This window comes from Dreissena polymorpha, chromosome 2, assembly GCF_020536995.1.
Source record: "Dreissena polymorpha isolate Duluth1 chromosome 2, UMN_Dpol_1.0, whole genome shotgun sequence".
Taxonomy (NCBI): Eukaryota; Metazoa; Mollusca; class Bivalvia; order Myida; family Dreissenidae; genus Dreissena; species Dreissena polymorpha.
Window position 1 is genome coordinate 119,324,499 of NC_068356.1, and position 17,850 is coordinate 119,342,348.

Consider the following 17,850-nt stretch of genomic DNA (forward strand, 5'->3'; position numbering starts at 1 on the left):
TGTTGATATGTCAGTTTTTTTATATGGATAGTGTTTTATTGTTTCACAAATTTGTGTTGTAAGCATTAAAGAATGTTGTGTGTACAATTTGCTTCACCACTTTTTGAAAACAGAAAATCATATTACTGTGGCCATACATTATGTTGCGAGTGTCACAAAAAATTACATTGGGTCAACAAAGAAAACTGAAGTGATTTTATGTCCGATCTGTAGGAAAGAGCTAAAGGTTCAGAAGGATGGAGCAGAATTGTTTCAATTTCTATATATAAACATAGTGGAGTCTGCAGAGCAGATTTTGCATTTGTTTATTCAAAACACAATACTATTGTCATTAACTCTTGAACATTTAAGAAAAATATTTTACTCGCAAAACACATGCAATAAAAAGATTGTTTAGTCAGTTGATAAAGCGGAATACATTATGAGTACAATTGTTTACTCTTAGAAAGTGTCATGGTGATATAGGGCAAAATATTTGACTTTTAGATTGTTGACACGGTTTCACTTCAGTCATATCTGCAAAACAGACAAAACCCCTTAGATTCCATGTTTATTAACAGCCTGAAACCTTTTATGAACTTGGCCTTGATTTCATCCAATTAAAAAAAATATTCTTTTAAAGTGTTAATATCTTTACTATTGAAATATAACGAAACCTTCCCTACTGCAAGTAAAACAAAGATTTTGTAGAAGTTTAATGAAGATTAGGTAAGATTGTAACTCAGCTGAGATATCATTAGAACAAATGTTGTGATAAAACTTTAAAGATATGCTTCTGTAAAAATATGACAATTAGAGTGGTCACACAATTTTTCCACCATGATGGTGGTGTTTATATTACCCGGTTTCAAAAGCGGGTGGGATATATTTAGAACAAAATGTTATGAGCAACTTACATAAAAATTGGGAAATAATGTGGTTTCTAGAGTGTTCAAAAGGTACATGTTGCTAAAAACCAGGGACAAGCAAGAAACCGTCGGAGAGGGGTGATGCTCCCCAAAGTTTTTTTTGTCACAATATTGCACTATATATTCAGATAAAAGGAAAAGTCTTGAGGGCACTGTAGTTGGGGGGACAAGAATTCTTTTATAGAAAATTTCAAAGGGCCATAACTCTGTGAAAAATTATGCGACCAGAACCCGCTGATAATATGCACATCTCCTATTGGTAGTGAAGCTTCCCATAAAGTTTCATTGAATTCAGATCATTAGTTGCTGAGAAATAGCCCGGACAAGAATTGCACTATATGAACAGTTATTGGAAAATTTCAAAGGGCCATAACTCTGTGAAAAATCATCCGACCAGAACTGGCTGATAATATGCACATCTCCTCTTGGTAGTGAAGCTTCCCATAAAGTTTCATTGAATTACGGTCATTAATTGCTGAGAAATAACTCTGACAAAAATTGCGCACGGACGGACGGACACACGGACGGACAGACGAAGCGGCGACTATATGCTCCCCCCAAATTTTTTGGGGGGAGCATAAAAAGTGATCACAAAAGCTCGTCATTGAGCATGCTGTGCTCATATCTTAAATGGCTTATTCTCAATAACTCAAGAAGTTTGGATAAAGTTATTGTGCTTAAATTATGCGTGCATGAAAACTACAAGCACACCTTGCATTTATTGTTCATCGGGCCAAGGTCAATTATAAAAAAATAGAAAAATGTTTTCTTATAAATATCTGAAGTTTGGTTGGAGGCATTGCACATGAAATTTTCTGTGTAAGTGGCATATAGGCACAGCTTGCATGGGACAGGCAGAAATGATAAAACATCACGCCTGGCCTTGAAGTGCAACAAGTTCAGTACGTTGAACAGTTAAAATATTCTATAGAATCTGATGCCCCCCCCCCCACACAGAATTCACACATCTTCAGGGTCATTACTTTGGGTCTGTTCAAAACGCATACACAGAGTGTTCTTACTTTTAATATTATATACCATTCATTTTGAACAAGAGAGCCTGAAAGGCTCAAAGTCCCTCACCTGAGATTCAAAGGAACTGACCTGTTCTGTGCAGCCCAAGATGTCATTAGAACAAATGTTCTAACCAACTTTCATGAATAGTGAACACCCTGGCGGCTACGTTATTTAACAGACCGGAACCATTTTCGTACACATCCAAGATATCATTAGAACAAATATTCTGACCAAGTTTCATAAAGATTCGACAATAAATGAGACTTGAAGAGTGTTAACAAGTTTTAACAATAGGCATATAAGGAAAAGTGCCCAGCCCCTGGTGGCCATGTTTTTCAACCAACTGGAACAATTTTTGAACTCGTCCAAGATATCATTGGTTCAAGTCTTGTGACCAACTTTCATGTAGATCAGACAATAAATGTGGCTTCTAGAGTGTTAACAATGTTTTAATATAGGCATATAGCCATCAAAGGAAAAATGCCCCGCCCCCTGGTGCCCATGTTTTTCAACCAACCAAAACTATTTTTCAACTCAACTAAGATATCATTGGGACAAATCTTCTGACCAAGTTACATGATGATCGGACAATAAATGCGGCCTCTAGAATGTTAACAAGGTTTTATTATGGCCATATAAGGAAAAATGCACTGCCCCCTGGCAGCCATGTTTTTCAAGCAACAAGAACCATTTTTAAAATTGTCCAAGATGTTATTGGGGCAATTCTTCTTACCAAGTTTCTTGATGATTGACCAATAAATATGGCCTCTAGAGTGTTAACAAGGTTTTAATAAAGCTATATAAGGAAAAATGTCCTGCCCGTTGGCAGCCATGTTTTTCAAGCAAACCTAACCATTTTCAAACTCATTTGAGATATCATTGAGACCAATCTTCCTACCAAATTGCATGAAGATTGGACTATGAATGTGGCCTCTATACAGTGTTAACAAGGCAAATGTTGACGCTGCACATTGTGCTCAGGTGAGATAATAAAAAAGATTACATTTTCTATCCTTCATATTGATCATATTTATGTATAAGAGTAATAAGGAATTAATATTTTAAACCATAAAATACTTTACTATATTGTTTAACTATATTATTATTAATTCATTTTAATTATTACAAATTGGAGGTGTAGTGTAAAATTTGTTGAGCTACTTTGCATAATAATTTAATGACATAATTATTACACTTTGTGTGATTATTTCAGACTCGTTATGGAAAACCTGTGCATAATGCATGTGTGTAGTGTTTTCCAAGATTAGCCTATGCAATCCCCAATTTTAGTTCTGCTTAAATGGAATTTTCAGTTTTAAGGATGTCTCTTTATATAAAGAAAATTCAGTCTAGGTTCATTGAACCAACAACAAGCATGAGCGCTCTTATTGATTAATGAGTCCTGCTTTGGGAAAATGTTGCTAAATGCATGTGCATAAAGTATTGTCCCTGATGTACCTGTTCAGTTGGAACAGGACAATCAAGTACAACACTGTCCACTTTTATGTAATTTTTCATGCAAAGGTCCCCCTGGGAAATCTGATACTCTATGCACATGTATTATGCCCATATTTCCCAGAAACTGACTTGAATACAACAACAACAAGAAAGGGTTTGTAGTTTTATTTCGAATTAAATCGACTAACCAAACAATAATAAAGATTCTAAACAAATTCTACAATGCATAATTACTGGTTACCAACATATAACTAATAACTATTGGAACTCCAATGCTTTATTAACAGCCTAAACACTGAGAGACATATTTGGTTAATTGTATAAATACATCAATAAATTATTGATTAAATAAAATCACATATTGTCCCTCCATTCACAGAGACAACTTTTAACATATTACTTATGAAAGACTGGTTCATCCGTGCAAAATATTTATGTATAAATAAGTAAATAACATATAAAAGCAATATGATTGGTATTAATAACATTGCTGGGTGGGAAAAATAGCTTTGCTTAAGAAAATTACTTATGTCTATGTTTTTACCAACATGTAAACTCTTCAAACCATTACATACAGAGAATATAAATTGATAGGTTTCTTCTTCAAATGCAAATAATGTTGTTATGTTTGAGAATCACCGTGAACAATGATAATATGATAGTGACCTGAAAAGTATTTCAGTGGCATGAAAATATGGAAATAAATATAAAATAAAATACTGGTACTTAAAAAGGACACATATGCTTATAACTGTGTTGCTTGCTATGTTAATTTTTTTTATTTTTTTTTATTTTTTGGGTGGTCTGTAGAGAAATATTGGGGAATTAAAATTGATAATTCACTGTTTAAAAAAGTGAAAATTAACTGTGAAATGAAAATATTTTTTTTTAAGTGTTTGAAAACTTATGGTACAGTATATGTTCTTATCCATGTAATACAGTACTATATGTTATTCATAATATGTAACAAAATAAGACTTTAGGCCCCGTAACAGTCTTTAAAATTATATGACTTGAGGCTCCACAACACATACACAACACAGGGAATGATGAGCAGTATCTGTGAGAGTTTGTTCACTATTATGCAAATAGTTATTTACTCTTTCAGCTTTAAAACCCATTACAGTTATAAATTGAAACAAATTTTTTATATGTCAGTTTAAGTATATTTAATTAAAGACCTAAACCAGAAAATGTTTAGTTATGCACAATACAAGTTACAAATTGTAATTTTTGGCTTAAAAGGGGTCATAAATCTATTTATGTTGGAAACATTCAAACTTAAATATGGAAGTGCACAATTTCTCATGCTGATTGATATGTTTGCAAAGTTTCACTAAACCTTTTTTAGTTTCGTGCTTATAAAAAAAAGAGAAAAACTGACAGACAAGGGCAATTCTATATGTCCGCTGCAACCCTCATGAAATGGGGGCATACAAACAAAATAGAATACCATGTCTGTTCCAATCAACTATGCTTTATGATTTTGAGAAAAGTACTTTTGTTAACAATACAATTATAATGATAAGTAAAATGTAAGCTTAAAATCTGATTTAAATAATGTGAAAACATTTCCTTAAAAATGCAGGTTAAATTCATTTGAATTATTTTGCAATGAGAGACAGTTATCATGATCCTTCAAAAAATAAATTGACCAGCAAACTATTGAATCTGCTAAGCATGTCTTTATTTATGAGTTACTGCTCATGAAATACACAAGTATGTTAATGTATGATCTACATAATGTTTGTCCTGTCCTAGAATCCTATCACAAACTATGTGAACTCTACTAGTTCTGGTAATAATATAAACTATTACTGTTAGTTAGGCAGTGCTACACATACAGTACATAGCTCATATTGAGCTACAGGGCAAGACCAGAGTAGACAGGTTTGCAATATAACAATGTCACCCAACTACAAGACAATGCTGGACAGGACTTACAAGACACAGGACATGGCATCACAGTGGTGGGGGGTTTGGATGTAAGAACATGGAAGATAAAAATTGCACTGGGTTACGTGAACACAATAATAAATTAAAGTATTTTATATTTACATCTATGAAAATGTTAACATAACGGTAATATAATGGTTGAAAACACTACCAGAATAAATGAAAAATGTTTGAAATTGACATTTATTAAAATGATATATATTGCTAAGAACAAAAAGTACTAAAAGTACACTGAAGTAATTTTTTAACTTTAATTGTAGTAAGTATTTGAAAGAAACCAATACAATAATGAAGGCTAAGGAATAACAATTGTGAACAAATAATGCTTTGCGTATAAACAATAATAATCACTGGCAAGTTTTGAGACAGAAATGTTAAATGCCATCATCTAATGCAATACATACAACAAAACCACAACCTCCTATGATATTCCCACAAATGCAGATCTACTGTAGAGATTTTTTACTAAACTAAAGTAGGTTTGTTTCAAACTTAGATAAAACCTTTTGCATTTCTAATAATATTATAATATTTCAGTCATATAGGGAAGATATTGGCAGTTTACCTTCTTTTATTTAATTTTCACTGCTTAGAAATACCACAGTGACAACATTACACATTTGGAAATATTAAGACAAGATGCCCCCACATTCTGTTTATTTGTAAAAACTTCACTTATTTCAAAAAGCTATTATTTTTAATGGCCAAATTTGACTTTTGACCTCTAAGAGTGACACTGCCCTTTAAGATCGAGTGAGAGGCATGACATGCTTTGCCAACTCACAAATGTCAATAATGTTCAGTTATATTAAAATTCAATAATTTATGACATTGTAAGTCAGGCAAAAGTGATTTTTGGCCAAAAAATACATTTGACCTCTTGGTTTGACCTTTGAGGTAGGGAAACAGGTGTTACACACTGCATGTTGTCTTATGTTTGTTTACATTTTCACCAATTTATTTAAAAATCCACCCATATAGGGCAATGTTATGGCTTAGACATGAATATTTGAGGTATTTTATTAACAAATTTTACATTTGACCCCTAAGTTTGACCTTAACCTTTTAGGTAGAGAGATGGATGTTATACATGCAACATGTTCTGGTATACATTTGAGCCAGGTTATTTAAAATTCCATAGATAAATGCCAAAGTTATGGCTGGAACAGGAATTATCAGGCTGTTCTAAGAGTGACCTTCACTGTTGAAGTTGGGTGATGTTATATACAACATTTCTTCTTATGACGGTTGAAATTTGTTCCTAGTTATTAAATATCCATCAATATATGACAAAATAATGGCCAAGACAGTAAGTTGTGGACGGGCATTCCAACACTTCAGTACAGACGTTTGGACAGACAGTGCGACAACTGCATGCCGCTTTCTTCATAGAGTGGCATAAACAATTAGAACGGATGTTTGATTCAATGCCTATAAAAGTTATACAGGTACACGTATCAACATGACCTAATACTTATTCCACTTGATTAAGTGTTTCATATAGCACAGCACTGACTCCAGCACACCTCGCCCCACACCATCATACAGCAGTTGCCTGCCCTTGCTGTATTGCTGCTAGCAGATTGTTCCTCATTCGCACAAATAGTTTCCCCTTTGTCCAGGGGTTCTGCAGCTGCAGGGGCTGATAATCGTCTCGTAATATCCTCTCCCTGGCCCCTATAACCGCAACAAGACAGAACTCGGAGAATTCCTCCTCAGAATATATGGGTCCAGGTTTGCCCTTGTTTATCACAGCTTGGTTCAGATTCACCACCACTAAGTTTATTACCTCCCTTGCCGTAGTTTTTGGAGTCACATGAAGTTTTACACTAGTTCCTTTTGCCAGACCAGTTTCGTAAGCTGCATACACCCGTAGAATGTCGTTGTGACTAGAAGCATCTGATTGAGTGTCCAAATGTCCATTTTCTTGCGCATCTTCGTGAAGAGGATCATAGAATTTGGCAATTTTCCTATGGTCCTTCCCAACACTGATTTCATTGGAATCACAAGAATTAGAATTGCACTGCTGATAATTATTGTTGTCCAAAATTTTCCCCTTCAGTTCAAGCTGCACAGATAATGAATCTTCATTTGCTGATGGTGTTAGGAGCATCTGTACAGGAATTCCTGCGGGGAATGTTCGGGACCGAGCGGTAGTGATGATGTCCATAGTCCAACGCATGTCCTTCCACGTCTTGTCAAGGTCACTCTGCAACTTCATCATCTGATGGACCCGGTCTTTGGCTGTGTGAAGCTCCTCTTTGGAGAAGGCCTGAAATAAAGAAACATTGTTATTAGGTTACATCAACAGTATGTTAAAGCATAATTTCAGTATGTGATGAGGCAATTATAAGAAATACTTGTCTTGTCCTCCTTAGTATCTATTCATGGTGAAATCATAGACAATAACATATATACATGTATCATGCAAAAACAAATATTCGTAACTGGATTCCCAATCAAAACATGAAACATCTTCAACATAAGTGAAAAAAGTTAATGAATTTAAAAACAAAAAACAATAATTATTGGTAACCACTGATATATGAAATTGTGCCTACCTCCCGTTGCGTCTGCTGTGCCAGTATGGTGTCCATCTCTAGAATTGAGGACAGGCGGGAGTAGCGGCTGATGAAATGGGGCTGATATGTACACATATTGACTGAAAACACAAACCATATTGCATAAGTTCATTGATTTTCTGTGTTAAGTACGATCTACTGAGATTACAATCAAAGCAAATATTATCCATAAAGTGCATGTTAATGAATACTAGATAATTTTTGGCAACATGTCAAGCACTGCTGCATGTAAGAAATTTCATTTGTGATTCTTAAAGTTTGACTTTGACCTTTGAGAGATATACAAAGGATTGACTAAGTCACAGACCAAACCAACTGCATTATGCTCAAATCTGACCCTTGAATAATGTGATATTGACCTTTAATCCACAGACATAGGTTTTTCGCACCACAAATCGTACACATCAGTTACTTAAAAACAAGAGCCTTGTCCCAAATAAATATAAAATCCCTACACCACACATACACTTGACCTTTGTGATAGCTTAAACAATCTTTCTGAAAATAGGCTCAATAACAAAATTGAATGCAGTTTTTCTTCTATTTATAAGCAGTATCATTATTAACAGGAATATATGCTTAATGGAAGTAACATTTACTTTGAACCATTTTGAAAGCAATAAATGTCCTTTTTCACAGACATAGAGATACTGAATGCACACTTACTCATTTCAAAGACCTGCACAGGTAGAAGAGTAAAATTTTCCCTCTCTTTAGTCTTCTCCACATCTTCCTCACCACTACTAGGAATGATACAAAGGTCCTCTGGAGGGGGCAATATCAGCAGGAAGGACACGTGTGCGTTCAACTCTATCACCTCACAGTCATACAGGCGATGCCCCGCACACAGCTCCTCTGGGATACCTGCAGGCAAAGTTATGGTATCTAATCAGTGTCCTTTTGTGGTTATAAGCATTCAGTATGGGATAAACATGAGGTCTTTTTTAGGTTGACTGTCTTATATAGGTTGTCTGTTTTATATAGGTCAGTGGTTTTATATAAGTTGTCAGTCTGTTTTATATGAGTTGTTTGCCCTTGTAAAGTCAGAAGTCTTATATAGTTTGCTATGTTCCTTTTATTTATTATCATCAAAGAAATAAATCTTTAAAGAACTGCCGAGAACTGTCTTTGGTTTTTGTAATCTAAAACTATTGGTCATAACACAAACAACATATGCTATAAAATGTTTGGATTTGAAATTGAACCCACATTACATACCTTACATATTTTTAAACAAAATACTAAAACATCAGTTTATTTTTAGAGGGATATATTAAATGAACCAAGATCAGGCACTCACTGAGCATTTTAAAGAGTTTTTCTGAGGCCTGTGAGAGGGAGGAGTAGAACGCCTGCTGATTGGTTGATGTGGAGGCCGCGCTGGGGCGACCTGAATGAAGCTGCTTCAACCACTGCCACTCATCCCTGTAGCACAGGAATGAAACATGAATAACTATCAATTTGTAAAAAGGTGTTTGTGTACATAATTTATCGAAAAATTAATAGTGATTTAATTATGTACTTACAATGTTTAACAAGATATTAATTATGATACCACAAGTGTAATATGCTATTTTATTTTATAGGTGAAATTTAAGTGTAAAGACACGAGTTTTTAAAACCACAAGTTTATTGTTCTATTTTATTTGATTAAATAGGTACTATTAAATGTTAACTAGACATTAACTATTTAACCACAAGTGTATTGTTCTATTTGATTTGATTTGATAGGTACTATGAAATATTAACTAAGCATTAATTATAATACCACACGAGTGTATTGTGCTGTTTCATTTGATTCAATAAGCCATTCTGTGTCTTATCATAGAAATCCCACCATGAGAGCAAAGTTTAAAATAATCATCTTTAAACTTTTGTTGTTGTTATTTTTGCTTCTAAAGAACCTTGTTATGCAATTCATATATACAGAAGTGTTTGAATAGTCTCGGACTGATAGATGTTTGTTTCACAGACATGTTACAGCAGTGTATGGCTAATCAAATATACATACATAGAAATGTTTGAACAGTCTCTGACTTTCACGTTTGGAAGTACATTGGGTGCAGCCTGGGAGACGAGCACTCTTACAACGTCAATGGCAACGTGAAGCTTCAAGTAGCCAAGGTAGAGTCCAGGGCGTAGAGGCATAGAACTTGTCCTGTGGTACACACGCATTTCCTGTAACATAGAAATGAGCCAGGAGCTGTGATATGGGTGTTTAATGCATGTACGTAAAGTGATGTCTCATATTAGCCTGTGCAGTGAAGACCCTTACCGCTTTAATGATATCATTTGGAGCGAAACTTTATGCACATGCATTTAACCCCACAGCGTGAGGCCTAAATACCAATGCTAGGTCACGCTGGGAAGGTGGTCAGGTAGAGGAGTAGCAATCAAACCTTTCTAATGAGAGATGTGTTGAGGCAGTGATTGACTAAAAAAAAAATGGCAACCTCAGTAAAGATTGACTTCCTTACAGTTTTAGTTTTTCTTAGTGTTTCTTCAAAGTAAAAGTCAGTTTTTTCAGGTTAAAAGTATGACATATTTTGCTAGGACTGACAAGTTAAGATAAGTATTGGATTTAAAAACTCTTCAGTTCTATTGAACTTAACTTACATTGATAGATGACAGAATAGTGTCCTGGTCCTCCACAAAATCACCTATGGACTGGCTCTGCCTTCGTTGTAGTCGTGAAAATGGGACCCACTTTCCTGAGGTCAAGGACACAACCTTGGGGTCCTTCAGAAAGTTCACTGTCGCTAGCACTATGCTTCCACTGGAGTCTTTTAGGGGTTTGTAGTAAAACTTTCCAAGATCGTGTGTTCCTAATGCATTCTGAAAGGGACCTGACTTTTTAGAGTTTTGTGAATATTTCTTATTTCACTCATAACACTGCAAATTTAGTGCCTATTGTTGTATTAAGTGTTTTAGTGTTCAATTGTTAAAAACGCTAATTTTTAAAAGCAAATATTGACTAAAGATTTAATGAAAAAAAATTCTCTAAAATCTATAGGGTCAGGGTTGTCTGAAACATTTTTTCTTGCTTTAGTTAAGGCCAAACCTGTAACACTGAGACGGCTTGCAGAAGTTTCCCGCGGAAGTGCACCTTGCCCTCTGCTGTGCTCCTTTCCATGTCCTGGCGCAATGACCGCACATCCTCCCACGTGCATGCGACCTTCATGAGCCAGTAGAGGTCAAGGTGCAGAGAGGGTCCCGCGAACGTCTCGTCCACCTCCACCATGGGCACCTGCTCCTCCGATGTCACCAACACTTTGTCATCATAGCAGAAATAGCAGGCCAGGTACACTCCACTGAAAACAAGGGAGGCTGATAACTAGGTGTCATTATAAATACTGTAGGTTTGTTTTTTATATAAATTATAAATGAATACATATTTTGCAAGACAAGAAGTGTTTCTAATTGTCAGTATGAGTGACCTCCCAAAAAAACGAATGCATTGGAGCAAGAAAGTCATCATGGAGGTACTGGGTCCCTACTATATGACAGTTTGATAAGTAATCTCACCTGCTCCACTTTCACATGTCAACTTAATCAGTGAAGCATGGGAGGTAACTGTAGTATTGCTGTGCACTTACTTTCTGAATGACAAGTGATCTCCCATTCTCAACAAATCAAGTGAAGCAGGGGAGGTTACTGTGCAATTGTGCTTAGTACTTTGATATATTGGTGATTAAAAGGCTTGGGTTGTTGCCACAATAGCAAACATAAGAATATAAGGAATGATACAGAAACATTTTCAAAATAATTATAAGCCTTCAAGCTTGTGTTCCCATGACAAAACATTTTCATCCAAATGAACATGCAACAGAGACATGCATGTTTGAATGTTTGGAGTATTTAAGTTTCTTACAAGAGCACCACATAACGGGTGCCACTCTCAGCTACTGGTGCAGTTTTTAATAAATGTAACTTGTCACAATTTTTTTTTTTTTTTTAGAGGTCACAGTGACCTTGACCTTTGACCTAGTGACCCCAAAATGGGTGTGGCATGTAGAACTCATCAAGGTGCATCTACATATGAAGTTTCAAAGTTGTAGGTGGAAGCACTTTGATTTTAGAGCCAATGATAAGGTTTTAGCATGACGCAGATGTCAGACGGCAAACGTTGAGCTGGCTATGACAATACCTCGTGTTTTCTCTGAAAACACCGAGCTAACAATATATATTAAGGTTTGTTGCAAGCAAGATTTTTTAACACTGGTTTTAAAATACTGGCAAATTCTTGATATAATGTTTCTAAGCCAATTTCAGACAGGTGAAAGACCAAATTGAGCAAAATTATTTAAAATCGTTTCCCACTGTTTCACATTTCAAGTAGAAAGAGTTCATACCTTTTAACGGCCTTGTGAAATTTAGGTGCAGACGAAAAGAGGTTTTTGAATCCTTTCTTTTTCCTCATGGGAGATGAAGATCCGGGCGTGTCTTTAATGGTGGGTGCATCGGCAGGCCTTAGAGACTTCACTTGGGTAAACAACTCCTCCAGGATCTTGAGCTTGCCTTGGCAACGGGGTAACCGATGTTCTGCATCACGCCAACCTGTTACACAAATTGTCATGGTTACAATTGAATGTCAATGATTTCTTAAATTTGGAAAGAGCCAATCACATAGATACCAATACAGACATTGTTTGAGTCCATATATACAGTGTTAAATTGCAATAACTCCTGCTTTACATCTTCCATTTGTAAGCGTTTATGTCTTAATTACATTGTCAAAGACTTGGCTCTCCATCTATTTACCATTTACATGACAGTGTTATTAATCAAATTTACTTTTTACATTATTTTTTTTAAATAAGCATTTGTTACATAGCCAGGAACATTTTGCTTGTTTGTTTTGTTGGATTTACTTCCGTTTTCAATGATATTTCAGTAAAATCAGTCAACCAACAGATGCTTTTCAAGGATTAGCTGGTTTGTCAGTACTAAGTGAACATACTCTTGCCGTTAACAGGCAACCGTCCTACTTGAATTAGAGTTTGGGGGAAAATGGCCGTAGAAATGATTTCATGACCAATGCCCACACAAGTTATGTAGCCGAGACAGGTTTGAACCCTTGAAACAAGTAGGGGCCGAGACAGGGTTTGAACCCTTAAAACAAGAAGTGGCCTTTGAGCCACTGAAACAAGCAGTGACACAGATGGGGTTTAAACCCTTTAAACAAGCAGTGGCCGAGATGGGGTTTAAACCCTTGAAACAAGCAATGCACGAGACAGGGTTTGAACCCTTGAAACAAGTAGTGGCCTTGACGGGGTTTGAACCCCTGAAACAAGTATTTCTCTGGATTTCAATCACTGTTGAAGTTTGTCCTAACCAGCACCATACAACTTACTTGAGGGCACTGCATATTGAGGGTTGGATGTGGCGGGTTGACTGAAGCCCTTCATGTTCATGGCAGACACCCGCACGTAGTAGGGCATGCCTTTCTTCAACTTCTTGATCTCCACCTCGAGACTTCTCACATCCTCCAACAATAACTCACCGTCAAGCAGCGAAAAACTGTCATTTCTACTCCACTCCACTGAAACAAATAGTCATATCATGTTTCAAGAATCATGTTTTTTAATTGCATAATTGAAAATTGTATTCCTTGGATTCCATTGCAATGTTAGCTTTGTATTAATTGCAATTCATAATACTGTTAACTTTGTTTTTCTTGCATTTCATAATGAAGTATTCTCCTATTGCTTTCGTTAAATGCTAATCCTAACATTCCATATATTGCATTCATCCTTTGAAGAATAATAAAATTTTGTAACGCACTTACATACACAATTTAGCAATTGACAATTCACAGAACCTGTATGAAATCGTACCCTTGTATTTGGTGACAACTGCCCCATTCCTGTTGAGAGGTTCACTAAACTTGACTAGCAGGGAGGAGCTGCCTGATATACTCAGGGTCACATTGGTGGGTGGGTCAGGACACCCTGCAACAAACATGGGCATCAGCAATGAAGGTCACAACGTGCTACAATACATATGAGAGTACCTCAGAGATGTTATATGTGAAACGGTTGCATCTGCTTAACACTTCTACATCATATACAATAGTTTTTCCCCATAATCTTTTAGCAATCCTTGAAAAGCAAATTATTTTTGTATACTTGCAAAGTTTTCATTACATGATTTTTATTTACATTATGTTGGTGTATTAAAATCAAAGCGCTGAAGGCACTGAAGATGTTCGCTGTTGTTGTAATTGATTAGCTGGTGGGCATTGTACAGGCTAATCAGTGTGCACAGGCTAATCTTATTTGACATGCATTAAGCCCCATTTTCCCTGAAAGCAGCAAATATGTACAGATTTCAATGATAAACACTAGACTGGCCAATGTCGTCTTACAAGCTGGTAAATACACACTGCAGTAGTAGAGCAGACACTCCTAAGCATTAGTCGTCTGCTGTGCAGACAGGCAGCAGCAATTGTTCCTAGCATAGTGAGTTACTGTTCTTAGCGTAGCTAAGCAAGCTAAGCACATACTAATTTGCAAAACATGCTCTGTAAATTTAGTCGGCCGCTTACCCGACCAACTAAAAATGAAGAATTAAAATAGTATTATAAAAAAAATTGGTATATATATTTTAGTTTCTGTGTATAATATTTCCTATTGAACCAAACAATACTTAGTATTATTTACTAATAGCAAATTATGAAATTGTAAACGAACTAAAGTGAATAAGCTGTGTACATACGTGCGTGATCATAACCGGCTTTCATTCGTTTCAGCAGTCGATGCCTGAACTCCCAGTGGTTGAGTTGACGCTCATTCTCCTGTAAGATACCACAACATACCTTAGTTCTGAGTTCTAAATACCTCAAATGGGCTACAGCTGACAAATCTTAAAGATCTTTGTGACCACTTGATAGATCGGTAATAAGTCTGTTTTCAAATTAAACAAGAGCTGTCACCATAGGATGACTTTTGCCCCCTATAAACGCTTGATAGAAGTTATAAGCTTTTTTCGAAACCTAAACGCAGATTTCGAAACCTAAACACGGACCCTAAGTTCAAGGTCAAGGTAACAGGGGTAAAATTTTTTGTGCATATGGAAAGACCTTGTCCATATACACATGCATGCCAAATATGAAATTGCTATCTGAAGCAACATAGAAGTTATGAGCATTTTTCGAAACCTAAACGGTAAGTGTGACGGACAGACAGACGGACAGTCCGATCACTATATGCACTCCTTCGGGGGCATAACAACACTTAACATTCAAAAGTTCAAATCCACAAAATGCAATGGCCATTTATACAGACTGGACTTAAGTGTAACATTTCTCTAACAACTATTTAAAGAAATTGAGTATTTCAGTAGTATCTTAAATTTGTTGCAAGATTTTGTATAACACAGGGTCCGAGTTTTCTGTTCATTTCACAACATACAACATACCCATATAAGTTTGTGACATACCTTTTGTTGACTAGAAGACATGATAGTATTTCCAGATGACCCATTTATCACAGCCTGTGTTAAGTCTATCACTCTCTTCTCTGCCTCTGTCACTAGCGTTTCCAACCTCTGAGATCGCATCTCGCCTTTTTGAACTGAAACAAAGTTAGTTTTTATAATAATAACATACAGCATAATTTGGTCAATGTTTATGCATTAAAAAAGAACATTTAAACCATATGTATTTAGTTGACATTGATCCTTTTTTGTAGAGAATAAACCAATGTAAGTTGCAGCCTGTTAACATTTTATAAGGCGTAATAACAAAGAATGATCACACGCGACTGTAGAAAAGTATTTTTGTGTTTTAATTGCACTACTGTCATATGACAGGGGATAGTTAACCATCTCTCGCTCTGCCTGGGTAAGATGGTTTTCCAGTACAAAGTGCACATATAAGCAGTGGAAAGTGTGACCTACACATAGGTGACTCCCTGGCACCATGTGACAGCAGCATTTTGGCCATGGGGATGTTGTTGGTCATCACTGCCACGTCCAGGGGGGTCAAAAACTCGCTGTTGACACTGTAAAACACAAGTAGACTAGTGAAATATTCAGTTCATGATAAGTCATTTTTTAATTACGTTTCTTGTTTTGAAATTACAGACTGCTACCATTTGTGAAATGTTGTGTTCAGTCTGAATGCTTTGGGTGTGTCTTGTGTACAAATACTTGTACAGTAACTTTGATGGCGATCAGATTGCAAATAATTATTGTGATAAACCATTCTTTGATCTTGGTTTATTTTTACCTTTGGATTTGAAAGGATGTATTCATAAAGACTTATAACAAAGACACTGCTGTGGTTTTGAAAGCTGACATCCTCTTTATGAACATGCCATAACATAATATTTTATTTGTTGAGTAGCTAAACCAGCAAATATGTCATATGAATGAGGCTCGTTTGTAAAAAATGGGCTTAATGCATGTGTGTAAAGTGCCATTGAAGATTAGCCTGTGTACAGGCTTATCAGGTATGACACTTATGCTTTTTTGTGTTCTTCATTTAAAGAAAGTCACTTCTTAGCAAAAATCAAGTTTAGGCAGAAAGTGTTGTCCATGATTAGCCTGTGTAGACTGCACAGGCTAATCTGGAATGACACTTTATGCACATGCATTAAGCCCAGTTTTCCCAGAACACGGCCCAAATGTTAACTGACCAATCAATATTCATGAATAATCTTTCCATCTAGTAAACTGAATTCCTAAATATGTAATAACATTGGATAATGATAATTTTACCAATCATTCCCAATACTATTGTATCTTGCTCGATTTTCATTATGTATTTCATAAATTGTGGTGTTGATTTTGACCACTAACAAGCTCAATACAAATTTATCCTATAAAATTTTAGTCCACAAGTTAGTTCAGTATTGCTTCACATCACACAACAGGTTACGCCAGGAATGTCAATACTTCTAGAAATGAATGATATCACCTCAGTGAGATAATTAATTTGTTCCGGTGGTGACAGGTTATAATGAGCTAACCCTGCGGCAGTGTTAAGTAAGTGACCTGCCCGACCTTTCATTATTCTCAATACCTGACAATTTTGTCATATACAATATTGACAGAGAAAAATACTTTGAAATAACGATAATTTCAATGTTATCTTAATAAGAATTTTGACTGTGCATTATATACAATTATAAATTTGGTAGTGACCTTTCAACACAATGTGCTCAGGCAATTAAAATGTCTATGACGATGTGATTTAATTATCTTTATTAGTAGTATTGTTATTATTATTATTGAAGTTTCATTTATTCTTTAAATGTGATATAAAATTCGATTTGTTTGCATAAATTTGAAAAAAATATTTTGTTATAGATTTTTGCTATGTAAGCTGTTAAAAGTAATTCACTGTCACACTTAAATGAATAAACAAACTTATGCACTTGAGTTGAGAACAACCATTGTGAGCTATCTTAGATCATAAAATTGATTTCAACTCTGAACGCAGATCAGCACTTTGAATTATCACCTGATAATATGTTTCAAAACTTAAAATGTGAATGAATTAATTGGTTCAAATTAGTGATAATTCGAAAGAACAAGGTTAACAATTTAACAATAAATTCCTAAATAAATTATGAAGGGCAAAATAAGGACCAAAAAATTACTTCAAAATAATATGGAATTCAGTTTAACAATGTTCATAAGACCTATGATCAACTGTATCAACCAAACAGATAATTAGAGAAAGTTTTAATAAGCTTTCTTAAGTGAGTTAAGACTCGCAAGCCAGTTGAAAAGAAACTTTTTGCACTTTTAAAATGACATGGAAATGGTTTATAAATCATAACTAACATAATAGAGCCTGGGCATATCTTCAACTAATCTATTCTTATATCTTCAAAATTGTCACCTTTTAATACATATTTAGTAATCTTTTGCTTAACATATAGGTCTTGGTTTTATAAACGTTCAATAAAATTTTTTGAACA

At 35.3% G+C, this 17,850-nt stretch overlaps 1 protein-coding gene across 11 annotated transcripts in view; it reads right to left on the reverse strand.

Moving 5' to 3' along the window:
* Nucleotides 1-3,533: 3,533 nt before the first annotated feature.
* The window catches only part of LOC127868725 (ankyrin repeat and fibronectin type-III domain-containing protein 1-like), a 198,806-nt gene continuing 184,489 nt past the window's right edge, over nucleotides 3,534-17,850 (reverse strand). For all 11 annotated transcript variants that reach the window (XM_052410729.1, XM_052410733.1, XM_052410731.1 and 8 more), the window contains 13 exons: nucleotides 15,821-15,924; nucleotides 15,362-15,495; nucleotides 14,639-14,717; nucleotides 13,759-13,872; nucleotides 13,275-13,463; nucleotides 12,274-12,478; nucleotides 10,983-11,232; nucleotides 10,538-10,756; nucleotides 9,933-10,099; nucleotides 9,222-9,346; nucleotides 8,588-8,785; nucleotides 7,901-8,001; nucleotides 3,534-7,611 (listed from right to left, as the gene is read on the reverse strand). In XM_052410729.1, the coding sequence (XP_052266689.1) occupies nucleotides 6,880-7,611; nucleotides 7,901-8,001; nucleotides 8,588-8,785; nucleotides 9,222-9,346; nucleotides 9,933-10,099; nucleotides 10,538-10,756; nucleotides 10,983-11,232; nucleotides 12,274-12,478; nucleotides 13,275-13,463; nucleotides 13,759-13,872; nucleotides 14,639-14,717; nucleotides 15,362-15,495; nucleotides 15,821-15,924 (2,617 nt within the window). In that variant the 3' untranslated portion in view covers nucleotides 3,534-6,879. The remainder of the gene's footprint in view (nucleotides 7,612-7,900; nucleotides 8,002-8,587; nucleotides 8,786-9,221; nucleotides 9,347-9,932; nucleotides 10,100-10,537; nucleotides 10,757-10,982; nucleotides 11,233-12,273; nucleotides 12,479-13,274; nucleotides 13,464-13,758; nucleotides 13,873-14,638; nucleotides 14,718-15,361; nucleotides 15,496-15,820; nucleotides 15,925-17,850) is intronic.